Consider the following 20,726-nt stretch of genomic DNA (forward strand, 5'->3'; position numbering starts at 1 on the left):
TTAACGCAAATTCATTTCAACACCACTAATTTCTGTAACGTATTAACGCAATCGATCTGGCATCATATGAAAATAGAAAAAACCTAAGGAATACATCGGTACCAACCACGTCATACTAGCTGGTCATGAAGGAGGTTAAATAACGCTCCAAACTTGCGCTAAATTTTGGCGAGGAAAATCTGCCATGGCCATTTTCAAAGGGGTCCCTTGACCTCTGACCTCAAGATATGTGAATGTAAATGGGTTCTATGGGTACCCACGAGTCTCCCCTTTACAGACATGCCCACTTTATGATAATCACATGCAGTTTGGGGGCAAGTCATAGTCAAGTCAGCACACTGACACACTGACAGCTGTTGTTGTCTGTTGGGCTGCAGTTTGCCATGTTGTGAGTTGAGCATATTGTTTTATGCTAAATGCAGTACCTGTGAGGGTTTCTGAACAATATTTGTCATTGTTTTGGGTTGTTCATTGATTTCCAATAATAAATATATACATACATTGGCATAAAGCAGCATATTTGCCCATTCCCATGTTGATAAGAGGATTAAATACTTGACAAAGGTACCCTCCCTTTAAGGTACATTTTCAACAGATAAAAAAATCTCGATTAAATATTTGAATGGATTGACAGCCCTAATTCAGACCTAATATAAGGGTTGATTGGGTAGACACACATTTCAAAACCTGAGCAACTAGAGAGCATCTGGCGATGGGATCACACCAGCTGCAACGGAGCTGCAGTTAAGGAGCATGTATGAAGAACTCTCAAGAAGTAAAGCAAACAGAATTATTAATGACTCTTCTCAACCACTGCACAATGAATTTGAACTCGTACCCTCAGGGAGACGTTATAGATTACTGATGGCAAATAGAAATATCTACAAAAAAAAAAAATCCTTTGTTCCAATTACTGTTAAGGTAGGCTAATAAATGAGGCTAGGACCTGCCCCTAAGACTACGATACAGGGCGGTGCTCCTTTGCTGCAGTTCTCTGCACAGTAGGTTCATTTCCTGAACACTTGTTTATTGTGTATATTGCAGACTTGTGTATTGAGTTTCATTTTTTAAGAATGTGTGCTGCTGAGACGTCTCTTTTTTTTACATGTCCTCTTGTTTGCATTTGGTGTAGACCTATGTATGTATGACTACATGGCATGTTTTATGGTGAATGCATGTTTTTATGTTTGTATGTCTTACGGCATGTTTTATGGTGAAACCGAAGGCTAATTTTCACACTGTGGATTATAAAGTTTTGGGGCCAGGGGCATGAAGTGGGGTGGTCAATGGCCCTTCCACCATCTTCAAACTCAACATTCATTTTGATCTCAACTACACACCTGTTTGGTGACTGCATCTTGCACGGTTGTGACGCTATTGCGGTGACAAAATCCGTCCACAGACATTATAAACACCTGGCAAAGTACTCAAAACCTCTTCTGTAGTACTTCCTGCTACAGTAGGTGTCTCCAGCATCACACTTTGCCATGATGACTCACACACACAGACCCACAAGGTGAAAACAATACCAGCGTCACTATTGTGGCTAGAAATAATTACACATCTCCAGAGGGTCATTACATGACAGTTCAGGGTGCAACAAAAATAATGTCACTTAGATAGGACCAAAATAAATAACTTGATACCGGGTAAGACAACCAGTGACCGATGAGTCATGTTTCCATCGGATTTAGGTTTCACCTACTGTACTACACACTTTTATTTATTATCTTTTGAGAAGCACGTTGTATTGCATCTTTTTGTATGAAATGTGCTATGTTAAAAAAAAGTTGTATTATTATTAGGGATGCTAATTTTGAAAAATGTTTCCTAACCGATAGCCGACCCTCGTTAACCGATTATTGACCGTTAACCGACAAGATTAGTGCGTCTCATGCAGCGGTGCTGTGGTTCAAGTGCCTAACGAGCCGCCCAGCTGCAACGATAAGCCGATGCGCAAACAGATTAAATCCATCATTTATCACCAGCTGCAGTGTATGAGCAAAACAGACACCTGAGTCCCCAGTTCAGTCGTCCGGGAGAGTTAGCAGCCAGGAAGCTGCGTGCATTGTCGTGGACACGTGCAGCCACTTTAGTCTCTACCACATCATTCCGTTTTAAACAACGGTTTACTCCTGTCAACCAGGCGTAACTTTAGCGAGTGTCCGACAGACCGTGTGTGTGACAGTGAATATGAAGTTATCAGTAACGTTATAGCTGTGAACGTAGCGGTGCAGTGTGTGTGTACAGTTTGTCGGTGAATAAATTCTACAACTCCTCAAGACCCAAGCCAAGCTCCCCTGTCTGATTAAAGTGAAGGCGGTTAGCCTAGAAGCTAGCAACACATCTGGTTCAGGCTCACTTAAGGTGGTCTGTGAAGGTGGACCAGCTATTCTCCTTTAAGTTACAAGCCGCTCCTCTGAGATTTGCTCAGCTTTTTATTTCATTTTTAATATTTCTGTTAACGGTTTAACCGATAATACCGAGTATAAAACATTTAAAATTCTTAATGTCGGTTAAACGGTTAATTATCAACATCCCTAATTACTATTATTAATTATTAACGACCACATTCACAATCTTTTAAATTGTACACAATTAAAAATGTTCACGTGCACAAGCAGGATCAGAAACAGACTGATGAGGTATGAAAATAATTTTGTATTATTTTAATGTCAGAATTTGCATAGTGTAGCGTTCTGGTACACGAGTACCAATCTGATTATGTTGACTCGCTACCTCTGACTGGAAGCTCTGTAAGGTGAGCATAAACAAAGCTTTGATTAAGTGGTCTCTACTCTGACCCCAATCTTGGAAAAGCCCAGATATGGCGTAACTCTGCGTTGCTTTACACAGGTAATATACGGCAAGGTCATCCGTCAACCCTGTGTAATTAACTGGGTGGCCTGAAAATGCGCCTTTAGGATACCATTAACCCGTGCTAGCCTAACAAGGCTGTGCAAATACAGACTAAATACACCAGCAAACACACATCTTTGAATAGAGTGAGTGGGAGAGCGGAGAGGAAAATCCATTTCATGAATATTGGATTTCATTATGAGGGTGAAGAAACAGCTTTGCTGTGGATCATTCTTTAATGACCCAAAGTCCACATGCATGAATCTTTTAGTAGAGGCTGTCTGTTCGATATGGGTGGAAGGAATAAGAGGGAAAAATGAGGGGAGAGCTGCTTCCCCAGTGGGTTTTGACGGACCATGAGACGAGACCAGGGTTGAGCACCTGGATCGTGGACTCAGACATTTGGACAGGTAGGTCGTCCTGTTGCAGAAACAGAAAGAAGCCTTGTGGGGATTCAGCTCAGTTTCTCTTATTTATGGAAACCAGAAAAGGAGAAATAACAGTTTTGGGGTCCAGATTTAATGTCAACCTTCGACGTGACTCATGTTTTGGATGCTTGAAGATGATCTTATTTCTTTGTTCAAGGTTTGTTTTCAATATGAGAGGAGAAGCTTGCCATCGAGAGCCTCTCCTTCCCTCCGAACTGATCCTCACTGATTGGCCAAGAGGTCAGACTCCTCACTTTACTCCCCTCGTCTCTCGGGCCACTAGACTCCATCACCCTTCAGTTTGGTTTGTCGCTGGCAATTTACAAACAACTCACCTTTCTGGCTAGGGCCAAATTTGCACCGACCCAATTTTCTGAGAATGTGACACAACAGACATTTGAGTCTGATTGTGCAACTCAGACATTTTCTTTGTGTCTTATTTTGGAAACTGAGGGCTGTCATATTCAATACATTTAGACCTAAAATATTTCTATTTTCACTCTAACAAAGTCTCCTTCAATCAATCAGTGACTCAGAGGTGATTGATATTATGATGAATAACTTCAAGGGACGCTGGAGAGAAGTAAAGCTAACATGCCAGGGAACATGATGTAAGCTAATATTAGTCAGTGCTGCTGAGTTGATTTGTCACCTTTAGTTATGTTGCAACAAATCAGGATTTGTGGTTCTATCAAAGCACATCTGTATTCAGCGATACAACCCAGAATATCTGAAAAAGGAATATATGAGATCAAAAAGGCCAGTGTGTGCACAAGATCAAAAGCTTAACGCCAATACGGAAAAATTAAACATATTACTAATCACTTGTAATTACAATATATGCCACATCGCTGTTGCTTTATTCATTTTTTTCTACTGCAGTTTGAGGGAAAGCAAGTGTTTCGTGTTATGGAGCTACTTAAAATCCGCAGCTTCAACTCGAAGTCGCAGGTGGAGTAACACAGGCATGAAATGAATGTGGCAACCAACCTGGCAGAGCTAATAAATAAAACAACCAACCACAGCCAGACACAGCGCTCCATATGGTGTGCTTCTGTGTCAACCAACTCTACCTGGCTCATCCAGCCTTTGTGCAAAGTACAGTCCCTCCCAGGAGTGGCCTTACCCTTTCCAGCCCAGCTAATTATTACCTCCTGTAATACAGCATTCTTCTCACCTTCCACTTCCTTACATGCAGGCGCCATTACAGGTGCTGCTGCATCTCCTTTACCTTCTTCACTAACCTTGAAATGATTGACACATGTACAATGAAAAATATTATTAATGCAGTTTTTGGAATGGCAAATTGTCCTTGTTCTATTAGTTCTTGCCACTGCCAACTCGCTCTTTTGTTCCGGGGACGATGTAGACAATGCGTCTCCTCCAATACACCTGTATCCCTCACTGGCTTCCCAACAGCGACATTAAAATGTGTTCAAAGGAGCACCAAGCCACAATCACTGCAATCAGGGATCAAACCTGTGTCTTTGAACTGGTTTGCGAGTGTTTTATAGTATAATAATGAAGTTGTAATCATAATCATAACCCAACATCAAATGCCAATCCCGTTACTTTTGCACAGGAATATCAAATGTTACCGATCGTTAGCAAACGGTGTCAGGTTTTATAAAAATCTGAGACTTTACAGACAATTGAGATGTTATATTTGTGTGTAAAACTTTTATCACAGTGCAATTTGTATAGCGAGTCCCTGGTTCTACTGAGTGAGGTACCCATCATACCATTGACATTTTTGTATGTGAGTGACGTAAGGCTTGGGCAATAATTCAGCGTTACTATATCTAAACTTTTGGTGAAATTGGACCATGACAGTTTGTTCATATTGTGTTATCATTTAAAGGTCAGCTGTAATGTTAAAAAAAAAATATATTTTCCTCAGACTGTCTGCCTGAATATACCTGTATTTACCCTCAGTCTGAAACGCTCTATTTTAGAGCATTTCAGCAGAATCGCAAAAAAATTGCGTTGGGTCCATGTTTACTTCCTGTCAGCTGATGTCATTCACATACACTGCAACTGGAAATATGGTGCCTTCAAATGGGGTCGTGTTTACCGTGTTCACAAGATGAGTCCATCCTCTTGTGGTATTAAGTGGAATGTTTTTGAAAGCTTTGAGTTTCGGTGTATAATACGTTAATATATTTTAATTTTAGTATGTTGTTTTTCTTGGTAATTTTATAATAGAGGGAAATGTTGATATTCCCAACTACCTAATCTTTCTCCTCTGTCATTATGTCGACAGTAATGTTAATATTGCCATTGCTTAGCAGCAGTGTCCTCGCAACTTAACCACTTGAACGCCAAGCATATTGGGCACCAATAAACTGGGACACATTTACAATGTTCCCGTTTAAAACTATATATATAGTATATTTGTGATATCACAAAATTACAGAAATCCTGACGGCTCTTTTAAAGGCAGAGTTTCTGAATATGGGCTGAGTATTTCTCTGTGGATTGAGTGTTTCAATACTTTCACAGTATTTATATAGCACTTAAACCTGCTTTAAACTAAGAACAAATACATGAAAATCTTATTTTTTATAATATGGGACCTTTAACAAAAAGTTGTTGTAGAAAATAAGGCAACTTTTATGATTCTGAATGTTTTAATGAAACCTTTTCTCTGATGTAATGCATAAAAGTGAATACAATTGGATTAGTTTAAAGTGAATTTTCATTAATTTGCCATATTAAAAGAAAGCTATTGGGAAAGTATTTCTCTTATGTTTATTGTGATATTGATAAGAGCCACATTGCCCTGCCCTAGAGTGGTTTCAGCATCATGTCGTATATCCACCAACACCTTATGTGATATTTTTACATGACACACTATTAAATGGTGTCATCTTTTAACGAGCATGAATCAAGTTATTCATATCATTCCCATTAAACTTGTTGCTAAGGGAGTACGTTATAGCGGGCGCCACAGCAGGGGAGGCACAACTTTTATTACTTTAGAAGTCGTGGAGATGTGGCGTTCCCAAGGCAATCAGGGCAGACACACAAGGTTGACAACTCGGATGGTACTTTTTATCACATATGTCCATCTCCCTGTAGGCGTCAAGTTGCCCCAGAAAAAAAGGCAAACAGATGGCCTTAAGGTTGTGCGCTTGTGTCTTTAAGTGTGAGCTGAGAGCAGGAAGTAGCGACGGGTGAGTGCGCCCAGTCGGATGGCCGGGGGGTCCCCGGGGCTGAGCACCAAAGCATAACTTATACAACACAAACCGGCTGGGTTTCACATTATCATAAATGTGGTGCTACTGTAATGCAATTCTATCCACTATCCATGTTTGACTGTGTAATTGTTGTCCTCTGAATGGCTTTGAAATACTGTGTCTTTGAAACGGCAACATTTCCATTCAGCCTATATGGCTTGACAACTTGTGTTGTGCCATCTTAGCGTTCAGCCTGTGCAGCACACTTGTATAAAAGAGAATCTCTGCTCATTTAGAAGTCCCCGCTTTAAGAAAAAAAAAAAAATCCCTGCGCTACATCAAACTGCATTGTCAAAATGCTGACAACGGACATCTATATACTTGAGAATGAAAAACCTATCTGTGATGAAGGGAGCAGAAATGAGGCATTAAATGACAAGACGTTGGCTAAAGCGTTTCTTATTCAGCGCATGATATCAAGCGTATTTGCTCGAGTGCATCATATTCAGCACTACAGCAAATTTAAGAGGCAAAACATACTTTAATCAAGTGCAATCAATTACACATATGATGTCATTGCTTTAACTGTCTGAAATAATTGAACCTTAAGGCAAGTCTCCTCCTGCCATCATAACCCTCCACATTAATTCACCGCACAAAACCAGTCCAGTAAAAAATCTAATTAAAGGGAAAATCAATCGCACCAGCAGAAGTCCTTCCAACATTGTTGGATTTATAAACGCTCTGTAGGGTTGAATTGAAATGCAATTCTTTGCACTGTAGTCGATCGGCTACTATCTTTCTTTTTCTCTCTCACATCAAACAAAAAAAGCCTTAATAGAAGCCCAATGTCAATAAGGCTTGATCATGATGGATTCAAGAGAGGATCAATCACGTCGGCCTGATTGAGAAAACACCTGCACTGTCTGCCCCACATTTGTCATGTCTGATTTGGCTGCCTCCCTGCAGCACACAGATCAATTCTGATTACAGCTGTCAAACCCAAAATAACAAACAAAGGTAACTGCAGGTTTGATAAAGCAGATATTTACGATAAATAGGCCAACATGGAGCTTAATAAGAGTTGAATTGGGTTGTTTATCTTCTGATTTAAATCTTCAATACTGCGGGTCTTGCTCTGACGACAGCCTGATTTCATTTTTGTTGTTTTGCAAAAAACAAAAGTTAAATCTTGAACCTTCTCACGTTTTATTTTGTATTGGTGGCCTTTCATCACATCATCACTCAGTCTAGGTCTAGATTTGTCATTCTACAGTTCTATTTAAAGGCATCTCTATCACACATACACCACCATCACACTCACCGGCCACTTTATTAGGCACACCTGTTCAATTGCTTGTTAACACAAATAGCTAATCAGCCAATCACATGGCAGCAACTCAATGCATTTAGGCATCTAGACGTGGTGAAGACGACTTGCTGAAGTTCAAACCGAGCATCAGAATGGGGAAGAAAGGGGATTTAAGTGTCTTTGAACGTGGCATGGTTGTTGGTGCCAGACGGGCTGGTTTGAGTATTTCAAAAACTGCTGATCTACTGGGATTTTCACGCACAACCATCTCTAGGGTTTACAGAGAATGGTCCGAACAAGAGAACATATCCAGTGAGCGGCAGTTGTGTGGACTGAAATGCCTTGTTGATGTCAGAGGTCAGAGGAGAATGGGCAGAGTGGTTGGAGATGATAGAAAGGCAACAGTAACTCAAATAACCACTCGTTACAACCAAGGTATGCAGAATACCATCTCTGAACGCACAACACGTCCAACCTTGAAGCAGATGGGCTACAGCAGCAGAAGACCACCCGGTACTAGTAAGGTGTACCTAATAAAGTGGCCGGTGAGTGTATATATATTTTTTTTCATCCAGTCGATCGCAGCAGAAATGCATAACAGGTTTGTTTTTAAAGGGGTATAGTGAAACAGGTTCAGCTGAGCATAAATCAACAAATTCATTTCTATAATGTCAACAACTCCAATAACTCTCGCTGTGTTTCAAAGTACAGCCGTTGCTGTCAGGTATAGATATTGACTTGTCAGCAGAACTATGTTATATGTGTTGTTCTGTGTTGTATTAGAGTACTGTTGCCCAACATTAAGCAGCTAATTGCCCTTTTCTGACACCTTCATTATTTCTTAATGGAATTGGAGGTCTGCTGGCCAGATAAAGGTCACATCGATACAGTCGGTGCCTCCTTGATGGGGAGAGAGTGTGATGTTTTGCTGCTGTGACAAAATGATTTTCACAGAGTCATTTCTGAATGGAAATTTTCTAGAATGTGTTTGTTTTTATGTTGCTGAGCCCTTTGGGCACTTCCAGCACTATATTTGATCAGTATATCAAACATAACCCAGAACACTTTGTGAATATCTGGTTTATTGACACATTTACATGCACTATAGTGTTGGAATAACTGCTGCGGCTACAGTAGGAGCAAACAGCAGCTCAACAAGGACAGAGTGATGAGGAATTTTAATTGGAAATTTGAATCTCTGGAATGATATTGTGCATTTTAATGAGTCGGATTTGGCCAAATTCCGTCATATTCAGTGCTGCTCTAACACTAGAGGAAAGAAAAACACATAATTAAAGTGAACTACAGCCTAGAACGGCCTTGAGATGTCTATAGAAAGAGATTTTTGAGTGGATTTTGTAAATCACACTTGCCCCTTATGAATGTTATTACACAACATATTAGACTAGCACCCACGTCCCTTGATGAATAAAGGGACGCAATGTGATTGAAACACAATTCAAAAGCACACCACATCCTTGAGATGTCTTAAATAATGTCTGCGTGGAATATTGTGCTCACAATGATGCAGGTCCAAGCGCTAATGGAATTTCACTCATTGCATTACGGAACTGGGAAGAGCAGCACAGGCTTTTAGCGTTATTCAACCCCACATCTAATTAGTGAAATATCATAACACAATAACACAGCAGCGTCTTCTCCCAAACCCAATTAATGGCCTATTGCAGCACAAATGTTTGATGAAATCGCACCTAACATCCCAATTACCACATTAGCACAACAATATCACTAATATGATATTTTGTTCAAAAAATATCCCTGTGATCTTTCGCTTCAAAATGTGCGCGGCAATGTTTAACACCTGATACCCAAAGGACACGGTGAAGGGAATCAAAGACCCTGTGGAACATTTCCTCTAAGTCCATTTATGGGCTGTCACAGCCAAATCCTTGGTGAAATTCTGCCTAACTGAGTCTTACTGTCAGGATGTCGCACTAATATGGACACTTTATTACAAGAAAATCCCACCGGCACCTTCACAGCCGGAGCTGGAGCCGCGCACCGGCCTTAAACGATGGGACATGTGTGGCATATCTCTAAATCGCAGCATAAGCTCCGAGTGGAGGGCGAAGACGACGCCAAGCGCCGAATACCACTGGGCATCGGCACGGTTTGTTTTCCTAATTATGGAGCTTTCCAAAGAGCAACCAAAACATGTAATGTTAGTATTTGATTGCTGTGTGTTGCTGGCAATTTTAAAGAGTGTCTAAATATAATGTTCTATGTAACCTGTGGATTCTTGACAAGCTCCAAACCACTCATTATGATGTGGGCGCACTGCATGAGCGTCTTATTAGAGGTGTGCTGCCTCGCTGGAATGACTCCCGAACCAGTGGCATATCACATTAGCACCAGCTCCTTAATGCCGCAATATCACACAACAAGTGACCCTGAAACAATTTCACGACTCCCACTCACAGCAATATCACCCAAACACAGTTTTCATTGGCAGGATAAACCTGCCATGTTTTTTATTCCACCTAATCATCTGCCTGCAAAATCAATCCATCTTGATCACTGCCTGTTGCGGGTCTTTGAATCCCTCCTCCTCTTCCTCCCTCACACCATCTGTCTCTCTTCCCTCGCTTCCTCCCAGCAGCCCTCCTTCAATCATTTTTTCATAACTCCTCCATCTCTCCAGCCTGTCCACCCTCATAAGCTCTCTCTGTCTTTTCCCTCCCGCTGCTTCTCACACCCTGCATTAAACATACGTACCCCGCTGCATGTAAAGTGCGTCTTGTGTGTGTGCAAATTTCACGGCAGTGGCGAGAGCATATCTGCTAATGATTGGAGCACGGCGGCGTTGACACCGGCCACGCCTGCAGCAGCAACACGTTAGCCGTCTCAGCTGCTGACCGGCTCATTATCATTTAGAACTGCTCGCTGCACAAACTACACACCCACACGGTCTGTCGCTAACTCCTGACAGGAATTAGAATTATGTGAAAGAAGAGAGAGATTCTTACAGTCACTATTATGTAGTGCCAAAGTCCAGGGACCCAGCCTCTCGTATGCCTCTTTTTGTTCCCATCGGAGACAATGTTTGTATGTGGTGCTCGTTAGCACACCCTGTGTCGCTTCTCCACCCCTCACTCAAGCCTTCTCTCTCTGTCTATTAAAGCCTGGGACACAATTATCCTCATTCTCTGCCTCTCTCTTTCACCCTCCATCTCTCTCGCCCACTGTGAATGAGAGTCTGGAACACAATTACCCCTGTTCTCTCTCTCCCTTTCTTGCAATTCATCCATCCCTCCCTCTCTCTATCTCTCTCTCTCTCTCTCCACCTCTTATGGCTTCAGGAGAAGTCTGTGAAGGGAGCAGCTGCTGAAATATTTATTGATCTGTTTTCCACAGTTTTATTTATTTCCCTCTCTTCCTCCCTGCCCTGCCTTCCCCTTTGCACAGACCCAGCAACACCTCCAGCGCCATGAGATGTCAGAAGCGGCGGAGGGACTGAGCATCCACAACATGAAACCATTATTTAGCATTTGTTGCGCCTGGTAGTTTTACCTGTGTAAACAAAACAAGAGGCGCGAGGACGGAATGAAGGCAAATGTGAGAACAACAGCAGCGTCGGCTACGCCGAGAGCAGATGCGGCACAGATTGAGCCGTGAGACAGGTGGATTGTTTGGCATATTTTGATGCCGGCATCCGCTGCAGGGGGTTGTTTACAGGGAACACCAAGGTGCTGCTCTCTCTTTTTTTTCAGCGTAAAGGAAGTTGTACACAACCGCAGGCTATTGAAGTAGTAGTAGTCATGGCAACAATGCCCTGAGCAATTAGGATTTCAATGGTAACAGCGTTAGTGCCGGACTAAATGGATTCACTGATGAATCTGACGTTATCGCTGCGTAATTTAAGGGCTTCCGTGCCTTCGTATGTCCCCGTGGTAAATATCAGAGCAGTTAACCGGGAGTTTTGAGGTTACTCCAACGGCGAGCAATTCAGCAGTCGTTTGAAACTAATGTTTTTCTCCAGCCTTCTGTTGTAGCACAAAATGATTAAACTTCCACACACACACACACACACATGGGAGGGATCACACACATAAACACATGCACACACTGAGACGCAAAAACACACAAAAAGCTAAGTCCCATCACCAGGCATGGCCTGCATTAGTGCCTAAGCCTTTTCCATTGATTTGCCGGCGAGCTCCTTGTCTTTTGGTAATGAGGACAGGGAGAGAAGCGGGACCCTCGTCCCTCCCGGCTCCCCTAGGACAAGCCGCCTGCACTAATCTGAATTGTGTTTCCAATGATGCTAACTCCCTGGCACAAAAAGACTAGAAGGAAGAGGAATAGAGGGGAAAAAAATCACACAGCGCTCTCTCTCCCCTCTAACAGTATTCATTCCCCTTAAATGTGTAACATCTGCACATCACCAAACAAGAAAACATCTCTTTCTCTCCCTCTCTCTTTTTCCCTGCAGATAGCTCAATCTGCAGTGTGGACTGAAGCCTTGAAAACCAAAGGGAAGCAATTTGCACTATGCTGGGAGTTATTCGATTTTCTCTATATGAACGCTATTGAAAAGAGATCAATGAGAGTTATTAATATCCACGCTGATGTGTGTATATATATAAATAAAGATGTCCCCCCCCCCCGTCTCCCTCGTGGCTGGGCTCCATTGGTTTTCCATTGATTTACCTCTCACACCTTTAGAGGGGGAATTGTTGAAATTCATCTTCCCAGTGGCCCAAAAGTGCTATTCCACAGTGTATGCATGCATACGTTTATTTCTCTGTGTGAGAGTATGTGTGTGTGTGTGTGTGTGTGCCTGCGTGGGCGGTGGTTGATGCGAGTACACGAGCCACCACTTATTCCTGCTTCTACAGCCACTCTGCTCCCTCTTGAATGATCCTTCCCCTGCACTAAATAAAACATAGCCTTTTTTTTCATTTGTTACAGCGAGAAGCCACAGTCAGTGTTCATATTCACACCCAGACCGAGTCGACGCAGGTCTTTGAGCTGGGACTGGGACGCTGGGAGTACGCGGCGGCAAGGTTGTAACGCAGCAAATTACTACAGTAATTAAACCCAGTATAACTACCTGTCCCGAGCTGAGAGCTGTCCTAGTTCCTTTCCATTACACTGAACTCCATATATTATAACTGTGATTATAATTGCAAACAAGCCCTGCTGTAATCATTATTTATGACACTGACGCTATGTGTAATTGCCAGCCCCCCGAACCAATATGAGAGGCCCAGTGAAGTGTTTATCAAAGCCGACAGGAGAAATCTCAAAGGCAGTGAGGTGTTGCCGCGCCCGCCTATCATCCGCGGCAACACCGTGGCTAACCATCCTCAAAGGATTTGAACCTGTGACCTCTCAGTCACCGCTCTGGCCAGATAGCTGCTAACACTACGAGATGCAGAGTTCGGCTTCAACCTGGCAGGTCGCGGGGTCACCGGCTCAGGGGTTATTCATCTCTGTCTGGCCTGTAATTGGAAATGCTGCAAAACCCAAGAAGTGTGGGGGGGGGGGGTGGCATGATAATAAATACAACTCGACAATCCTCTCGGTTCTGGTCTTTTAGTATTGCCACTGATACCTGACACCACTTCAAGTTTGAGCTGCTTCCTTTAGGGCAGAGGAACAGACTCCCCAGAGCCAGACGCAATAGATTACAATATTTCTTTTTAAAGCTCACTTAAAGGGACTCTATGTAAGAATCAGAAATTGCTTGTTAACAGTGACACCTGTGGCCGTTAAGTCAGCGACAGTCAGGGTGGAGTTCGTGTTGGAGTCTGAGTTGTGGTGGGGGGTGATCGTTTAGCATTTAGCGGACACCATTTCTAACCTAACGTTAGCTATGGCTGCACATTGTTAGCCCCGTAGCAGAGTTGAAATAAAGGCACTTGTGAGCGTGCATGATGTCACATCCGTTGGATTTTCCCAGAAAAAAAACGGGCCCTGGTTCTTCACATTAAAAGCAGTCTACAGGCTGATAGAGGAAACACAGAAAATCGCGGAAGGTCTAATTTTTTAGGCAATACAAAATGATAAAAAAATGTTTATACGTGTAAAAACGTACATACATTCCCTTTAACTTACAACCTTTGTAGTTGCCAAAGTTGTCTTATTGTCCTATTTGTTCTTACTTACTGGTCTTACGGCTGCCGTCTCCTAGTCGATGAGTCGACTAATCGGTCTTTTTGTTCTCAGTCGACTAGGACTTCTTTAGACGATTAGTAGTTTTTATGCTGTTTTCATGCTGAATGATTTATTTCCAAGAAACACATGAGCACATCTCTGGTAAACACAAGATTTAAAGTGGTGCTTTTGAGTGATATTTTTTGGAGAAACTCAGTTTTACAAATGTATCTTTACTTCCAGTACTGTTTCTTTTTGTATCTGTTTTACTGATGGGTAACTCTGCTCTGGTGTGTCTCTTTTGGCAGGCTGTTCTCATTCTCATTCTGTTTGTACTTATATGAACAGTAATGCACTGTAATCTGTACACAACCCACATCATCGTGAGCCAGCACATGCAGGGCTGCCGCTAAGGAGTTCAGGTGACGTAGTATAAAGAGCGACAAAGTCCGCGTAAGGAGGATGTCGGAGTGGACGGACTGGTCAAACAAACACAGGACTTTCACCCAGGAGAGTGCTGTTTGTATGTTGTCTGAAACCAAAAGTCAACACTGCCTTATTTTAACTTACTTTTGCTGCGTAACTTACGTATTTAAAGCTGAAGTAGGAGAGATTGGAGCAAATATGATTAAAAAAAGTTATTTTTATAAAACGGTCACTATATCGTGACATATACATGAAACAGGTAACCTGAAAAAAATCATGTGTCTCTGTGTCCTCCGGTGCTCCTAAAGACATCTGCAAGATTTCACAGACCGGAGGAAAACAAGCAGTCAGAGCTGATCTGAGGTCTGCTGTCCAGCTGCCGTCTATGAGAGCCGGCTGTCAATCACTCGCGAACTCCGACCAAACGGTCAAACTAGGCAGCGCTGATCAAATATGAATCAATATTCTGTTACGTTAATGCCTATTTCTCTCCTCAGATGTTCTCAGAATCATCTTGTAGTGCACGGAGCACAGCCAATAGGAACGCTCTCTCAATGAAATGACTGGCCAAAGTAGATTTTCTAAAGCCTGAAAACAGAGCCATGAGGAGGAGCAGAAGTTTAGTTTTCTCTCAGAACACTTGAATTACAATATGGTGAAAGGTTATTAGGAATTTTTGCCCAATGATGCCAAAAATATACTGCCTACTGCCACTTTAACTAACGCCACCTAGTAGGTACTTAATAAGCGCAGATATTTTACGTAAATATATCCTTATTTTAACCCAGACCGCGATCTTTTCCTGAACCTAACCAAGTAGTTTTGTTGCCGAAACAACAGGTTCTGCAATGCAGGGGCTTGCACAAGCACACTGATCGCTCGTGTTGCTGGAAATTTGTAGGAGAAAGCACAAAGAATGAGAAATAACATATCGTAAGATATAGGCTTCAAACCGTTGAATGAAGATACCTGTACGTTGGTTTTGACGATGCTGCAAGCCAAATTTCCCAGAACTGAATTGGTTGTATTTCACAGGCCTTGATGTGGACCTTAACACCTTGAAATCCAGTGACAATACTGTCTGTGGCCGTTAGGTTTGACATGATTCTTTGCATTGTAATCAGAAGGCTAAAGTCATACAACAGCTGTTTCCCCTCTATATTAAGCTGAGTAGTAATTCAAGTCAGATAAGAGAAGTGATTCTACTAAATCTTGGTATTTGACTCTTTTCATTAACTACATTTTCTAAATGTTTCTGCTGCTTTGAAATTAGAAAATCTAAAGATTAGATTACCGTTACAGCACTTCTTTACTTAGCTACACCCAACGACACTAGAATATATCAAACATAAATCAAATTTAAAACCCGTCTCACAACTCTTCCTCAGTAATCCATCGCTTTATTCGGCCATTACCGTTATCAGGGTGACGAGGAGTTTTAATTTTGATTATCAATGATTAACCATTAATTAAAGTGACGTTTCCATGCAGCAGCTATTCGTTTTTCATCACAGCACCTGCCTCTGCCAGTCCTAGGTCAAAACACAGCTAGATTTTCTTAAGGTACTATCTTGGATCCACTAAAGGAATAGATTCAGTGGAAGGTGTTGGATGCACAGCACCACAGGCCACCGCAGAGCAGCAAGAGAAATAGAAACAACGTGAAACCCAAGGGAGAAACATTCAGACTGCAGACCCACTCCAGGCTGGTTAAACCTCCAACCCTTGTCCCCAGGCTCTTGAGACCAAACCCAGGCCCTCTCACTTCAACACTTGCAGATAAATAAAACTCTGTTCTAACTATTAATATATTTTAGGTTAGAAGAAAAAGGATTTCATGGAATTATAAAACCTATTTCTTGTAAAAAATACAGATTTTTTTTGCAAAACTTCTGAGAGTTAATGTATATTTGGTCTTTTGCAATGTTTAATTGCATGTTTATTTTGTGTTTTATATGTAAATGGTCTTAGATTTATGGTACTTTTTGTAATGACAATAGTAATTATCTGTACTTAAGCTTTTCTTTTTCGAGGTGTATGACTGTATTCTAAATATATATATGTAAAAAGTAAAATATTTCTTGTATAATCACAGTAATAAAGGCTTATTATGGTAAAGATAATTAATGTTTTTTTTTTTTTTTTTTACTGTTTTTTATGTACATTATTTGACAGTACTTTCCTGTTTTTCAACAGATATTTTCCAGCACCCCTGCTGCCGGACATTTCTGGGTTTTTTTTTACAGTGTAGATTTTCTTAAGGTACTATCTTGGATCCACTATGTGAAAGGAATAGATTCAGTAGAAGGTGTTGGATGCACAGCACCACAGGCCACCGCAGAGCAGCAAGAGAAATAGAAACAACGTGAAACCCAAGGGAGAAACATTCAGACTGCAGACCCACTCCAGGCTGGTTAAACCTCCAACCCTTGTCCCCCAGGCTCTTGAGACCAAATCCAGGCCCTCTCACTCCAACACTTGCAGATAAATAAAACCTGCCAAAATGGCAGAGCATTTCTAAGCCAAACATAGAGAACAACAGCACACAGAAACCACAGATTTCAAAGGGAGGGAGAAAAAGCAGAGTCCCCTCCAGAATAGGAGCGCAAGGCATCTGTTGATGCTGGCATCTCCCTTCTCTTCATCTCCAAGCCAAGACTGGTGATCCAGTCGAGTGTGTGTGTGTGTGTGTTTATGTGTGTGTGAGGCGGCAGGGACAAAAGAGGGTGGCTACGTGCTAACATGTGCAATGCGCATTGACCCCACTTGGCCCCCATATGTTGCAGAAACAAGAAGGATGGCGGGCTACAACGCGACCCCACCTGTTTTCACCTGTGTTCCTGCCTTGTACACTTCCTCTCACCAGAACCTCCATCACAGCGGTGCATGTTGGTGGGAAGACCCATCTGTTGGACCGTTTGAGCATTGGTGGTATGCAAGTACAGTGTGAAGGTGGGATTTCCTGCAATAACTGCATTAATGGACATCTGTAAGGCAGAAATATGTTTCTTAAACATCTAAATATATAAATATCTTTGATATTTAACCTTAAACGTCCTCTGCGGAGACACATGTAGCCCCGTAAGCGGAAGCAATTTCTCTTGTCATCTTCACTCTTCACTGAATCAATGACGGCATTATTCTCATTATCCGATCTTGCAGGTTTCTGTCACAACAGAAATCCTTTGAGCGCAGGCTAAATTGTTTAATTTCGTGTGGAGGTGTGTGTGGATACACTCGCTGTCTTAATGTTTCATAAGCCTCACACAGTGTCTGGTCTCCCAGATGAAACAGGTTTTGATTAATTGCAGACAGCTTGTGTGCCAGAAATACATAGATATTTGACTATACGTGTGAGCGGGCGCTTGGGCGTCCACCTTTCTCTAGAGTTACGGTTCTCAACGAAAGAAAAGGGGGAATAAATGTGGAAGGGACAGGCCTGACGGCATGCCAGGAGCTGGCCATCGCACCCATGAAGTGGTTTGTACGTTCGCACGCCAAGCCAGTAGGAAACCTTTGAATAGCCTAATTGTGTTTTGCAGCAAAGAAAAAGGCCCTTTTCAACCTGGTTGGCATGCCATTGTACAGGTCTGAACACACATTTTACTATCTGTTTTCTGAAGGTATGAAGATAAAACGCTCGTAAGATTTGTTGTGCATAATGTGAAGTGGCTAAATGAGAGATAATCACTGTCAAGAGGAAGAAATATCTTCAGGTTCATAAAATACCTTACAGTCATTCAGGGGAATTTGTCTTATTCGTCATTAAGCGATAATAACTCATCAATCTGCCAAACAACGGTGGCGAGGCATTTAAGCGACCACACTGGCCTGACTTTTTTTAGAGGCACAGATGCGAAGGATTATTTCATCGCTGCATGATTTATCAAGCGGCGGACGATGCCCTTTTAACAGTCATGTTCTTCCTTTATAATGCATGCGTTCTACCTTTAAAGACGGATGTGTTGTGGACCCACGGCAACCCAGAGCAGCAGGCGGGATCCCTCTCCCTGAGATGAATCTGATTCACATGTGCTGCAATGTGCACAACTACACATCAATAACCAATCATTCCTCAACTGCGGCTTACATGATTGGTCTCACTTTCACATCGCAAAAAAAAACAACAAACCAGCAGGTTACAAATTCAGGGGTCTGAGGGCTGAAATGAGACTCAGTATGGTTGTAGGATTGGTTTGTGTGGTTGTGTGCTGTGTGCGTCCTGCAGGGCTGCCCGTCTGCTCGCTGCCTCGGTGTGGAGAAGGGGCTTGCTGTGGTAAGTCAACCGTGACCAGCTGGGGCTCTCCTGCCCACAAGGAGCTCAGGAGCAGGAGGCTACAGCCCGTCTGCATCTGCACACTGTTAACCTCACATGTTATTGCACTGACACATCAATTATTGTTATTAAAGGCCGGAGTAATTTATTTATATACTGATTTCCCACAGGATGAAGGCAGGACTAATTGAGCCAGGTGTGTGTGTGTGTGTTTGTGTATGCGTATATGTTAGATGGGCAGGGGGGGAATTGGATGGCGCACGGCAGGAAAGCACAAATAATAATATATGGCGGGACATCCCACAGCATTAGAGGATGATGAAGAATGCAGATAGATTTTAAATTCTCCCTGGTCAGCGTTCCCTGTGGACAATAACATCATAACAACACTGTGTTGTTCATAATGAAGCAATCTGGTTGTGCAAGTTTCTGTGGACGCTGTAAAAGAGCAGATGAATGAAGTGTGGAGCTGTGGGGAAGACGTTTTATTGGCAGAGATAAAAGAGGGAAATTCAGCTCATGTTTGACCCCCTCAGCCGTCCCATCTTTCTCCACTCGTCTCTCTCGACCTTGGTTTTGAAGAGAGAGAACAAAACAGTCTTCCTCTCCTGAGCCTCTCTGCATTGCTTCTACCCGTACTTAACCCCACCAACACCACCACCACCACCTCACCAACACCACCCACAACACCCTCTCTCTCCTCTTTGCACTGGTGGTGCGTCGTGTGCGTGGGATACCAGAGCCATTCAAGTCACGTAAAGGAATGCTCTCAGATCAGAAGACTGTGGGGGTTGGATGGATGGGAGTGTATTTTTTTTTTCCATAGTAAACATCTTAACATGCATCACTCGTTGCTCACACTGAACCACGAGGAGGTTGGCTCGGAGATGAACCTGGTGCACACACACACACACACACACACACACACACGCACGCACACGCACATTTCTGTCTAGCAAATGGAAAAGCTGGAGGAGCGCAGTGGCACAGCAGATGCACGCGTGATTCACATGCAGGTAGACCCCCCCCCCCCTCCTTCTTTCCATCCCTCCCCATCCCTCCATCATTAGTATTCACCTCCACAACCGCTTCCAGAAAATGAACAGGAGAATGCACGCGTTAGAGCTGCAGCAGCTGCACGCACAAACCATAAAGTAGCTTCAGTAAAGAACTTACCTTTCGACAGCAGAACAACAAGGATGAAACCAGCAGCGAACGCGTTCCGCAAGAGGAGGCAGCCCATGATGGAGTTGTGTGTGATTGATTTCTCTGCTTGTTTTCGCAGCCTGATAGATAGATGCCTTGGTATTCCTCCTGTACGGTGGCGCAATATGCAGTGGGAATATCTGTATATATATATATATATAAAAAGAAGCGAGCCAGTGGATGAATGTCAACAGCAGTAGTCCAACGTGTGACTGGACGAAAACATCCGTCTTATCCACTTTTTTCCTTCTGATGACGAAGAGAGAGACAGAAAAATATCAGAGCAAGAAAAAAATATCCCAGACGCACTTAGTTTCTCTTCTTAGTGCCTTGGAGGAAAATCTTTTAGAAAATGCATGAGAAGAAAAAGGTATAAACTGTCCAATGACTTGCACAAAAAAAATGTTTTTTGTATTTTTTATTATGTCAGAGAACAGGATGGAGTCCGCGCGTCCTGACCAGCCAACACTTGTGCGTAATTAGCTGCTCCAGTGTGTCTCAGTGTGTCTCAGTGTGTCTCTGTCGGTCTGCAGCGCAGCGCGTCTCGTCGCTCTGCGCGTCGCAGCAGCAGCAGCAGTGGACGCGACGCGCACAAGAGAAGCGCATGATTGGCAGTTCAAGGATCGCTCCTCTCTCTCCCAATCACCGGCTGCAGAGGAAGGAGGCGGGATTTACGGTTGCACCGGTTTCCCAATCGGAGGCGCGCGATGGGCGGGCAGAACGCGAGGCGACGCAGCACGAAGCGGTGATAATGCAATGTGATTTATAGCCTGCTCGGTGTTGCTGCAGTACTCAGAGAAAACAGTCCACAGGGGGACAGGAGGGCTGTATAACTACACAGGGACAGAGGGACAGAGGTGGTGGTGGTGTGGTGGGTTGAGGGGCACATGGATAATAAGGCAATATTTGCACTATCTGTT

The 20,726-nt window shown here is 42.9% G+C and overlaps 1 protein-coding gene across 1 annotated transcript in view; it reads right to left on the minus strand.

Annotated features, from left to right (window-relative positions):
• The window catches only part of iglon5 (IgLON family member 5), a 114,172-nt gene extending 93,676 nt beyond the window's left edge, over positions 1 to 20,496 (minus strand). Inside the window, exon 1 of the mRNA XM_037785093.1 lies at positions 19,777 to 20,496. Coding sequence (XP_037641021.1) covers positions 19,777 to 19,843 — 67 coding nt within the window. The 5' untranslated portion in view covers positions 19,844 to 20,496. The remainder of the gene's footprint in view (positions 1 to 19,776) is intronic.
• Between the last annotated feature and the right edge of the window lie 230 nt (positions 20,497 to 20,726).

The sequence above is a fragment of the Sebastes umbrosus genome, chromosome 11, assembly GCF_015220745.1.
Source record: "Sebastes umbrosus isolate fSebUmb1 chromosome 11, fSebUmb1.pri, whole genome shotgun sequence".
NCBI lineage: Eukaryota > Metazoa > Chordata > Actinopteri > Perciformes > Sebastidae > Sebastes > Sebastes umbrosus.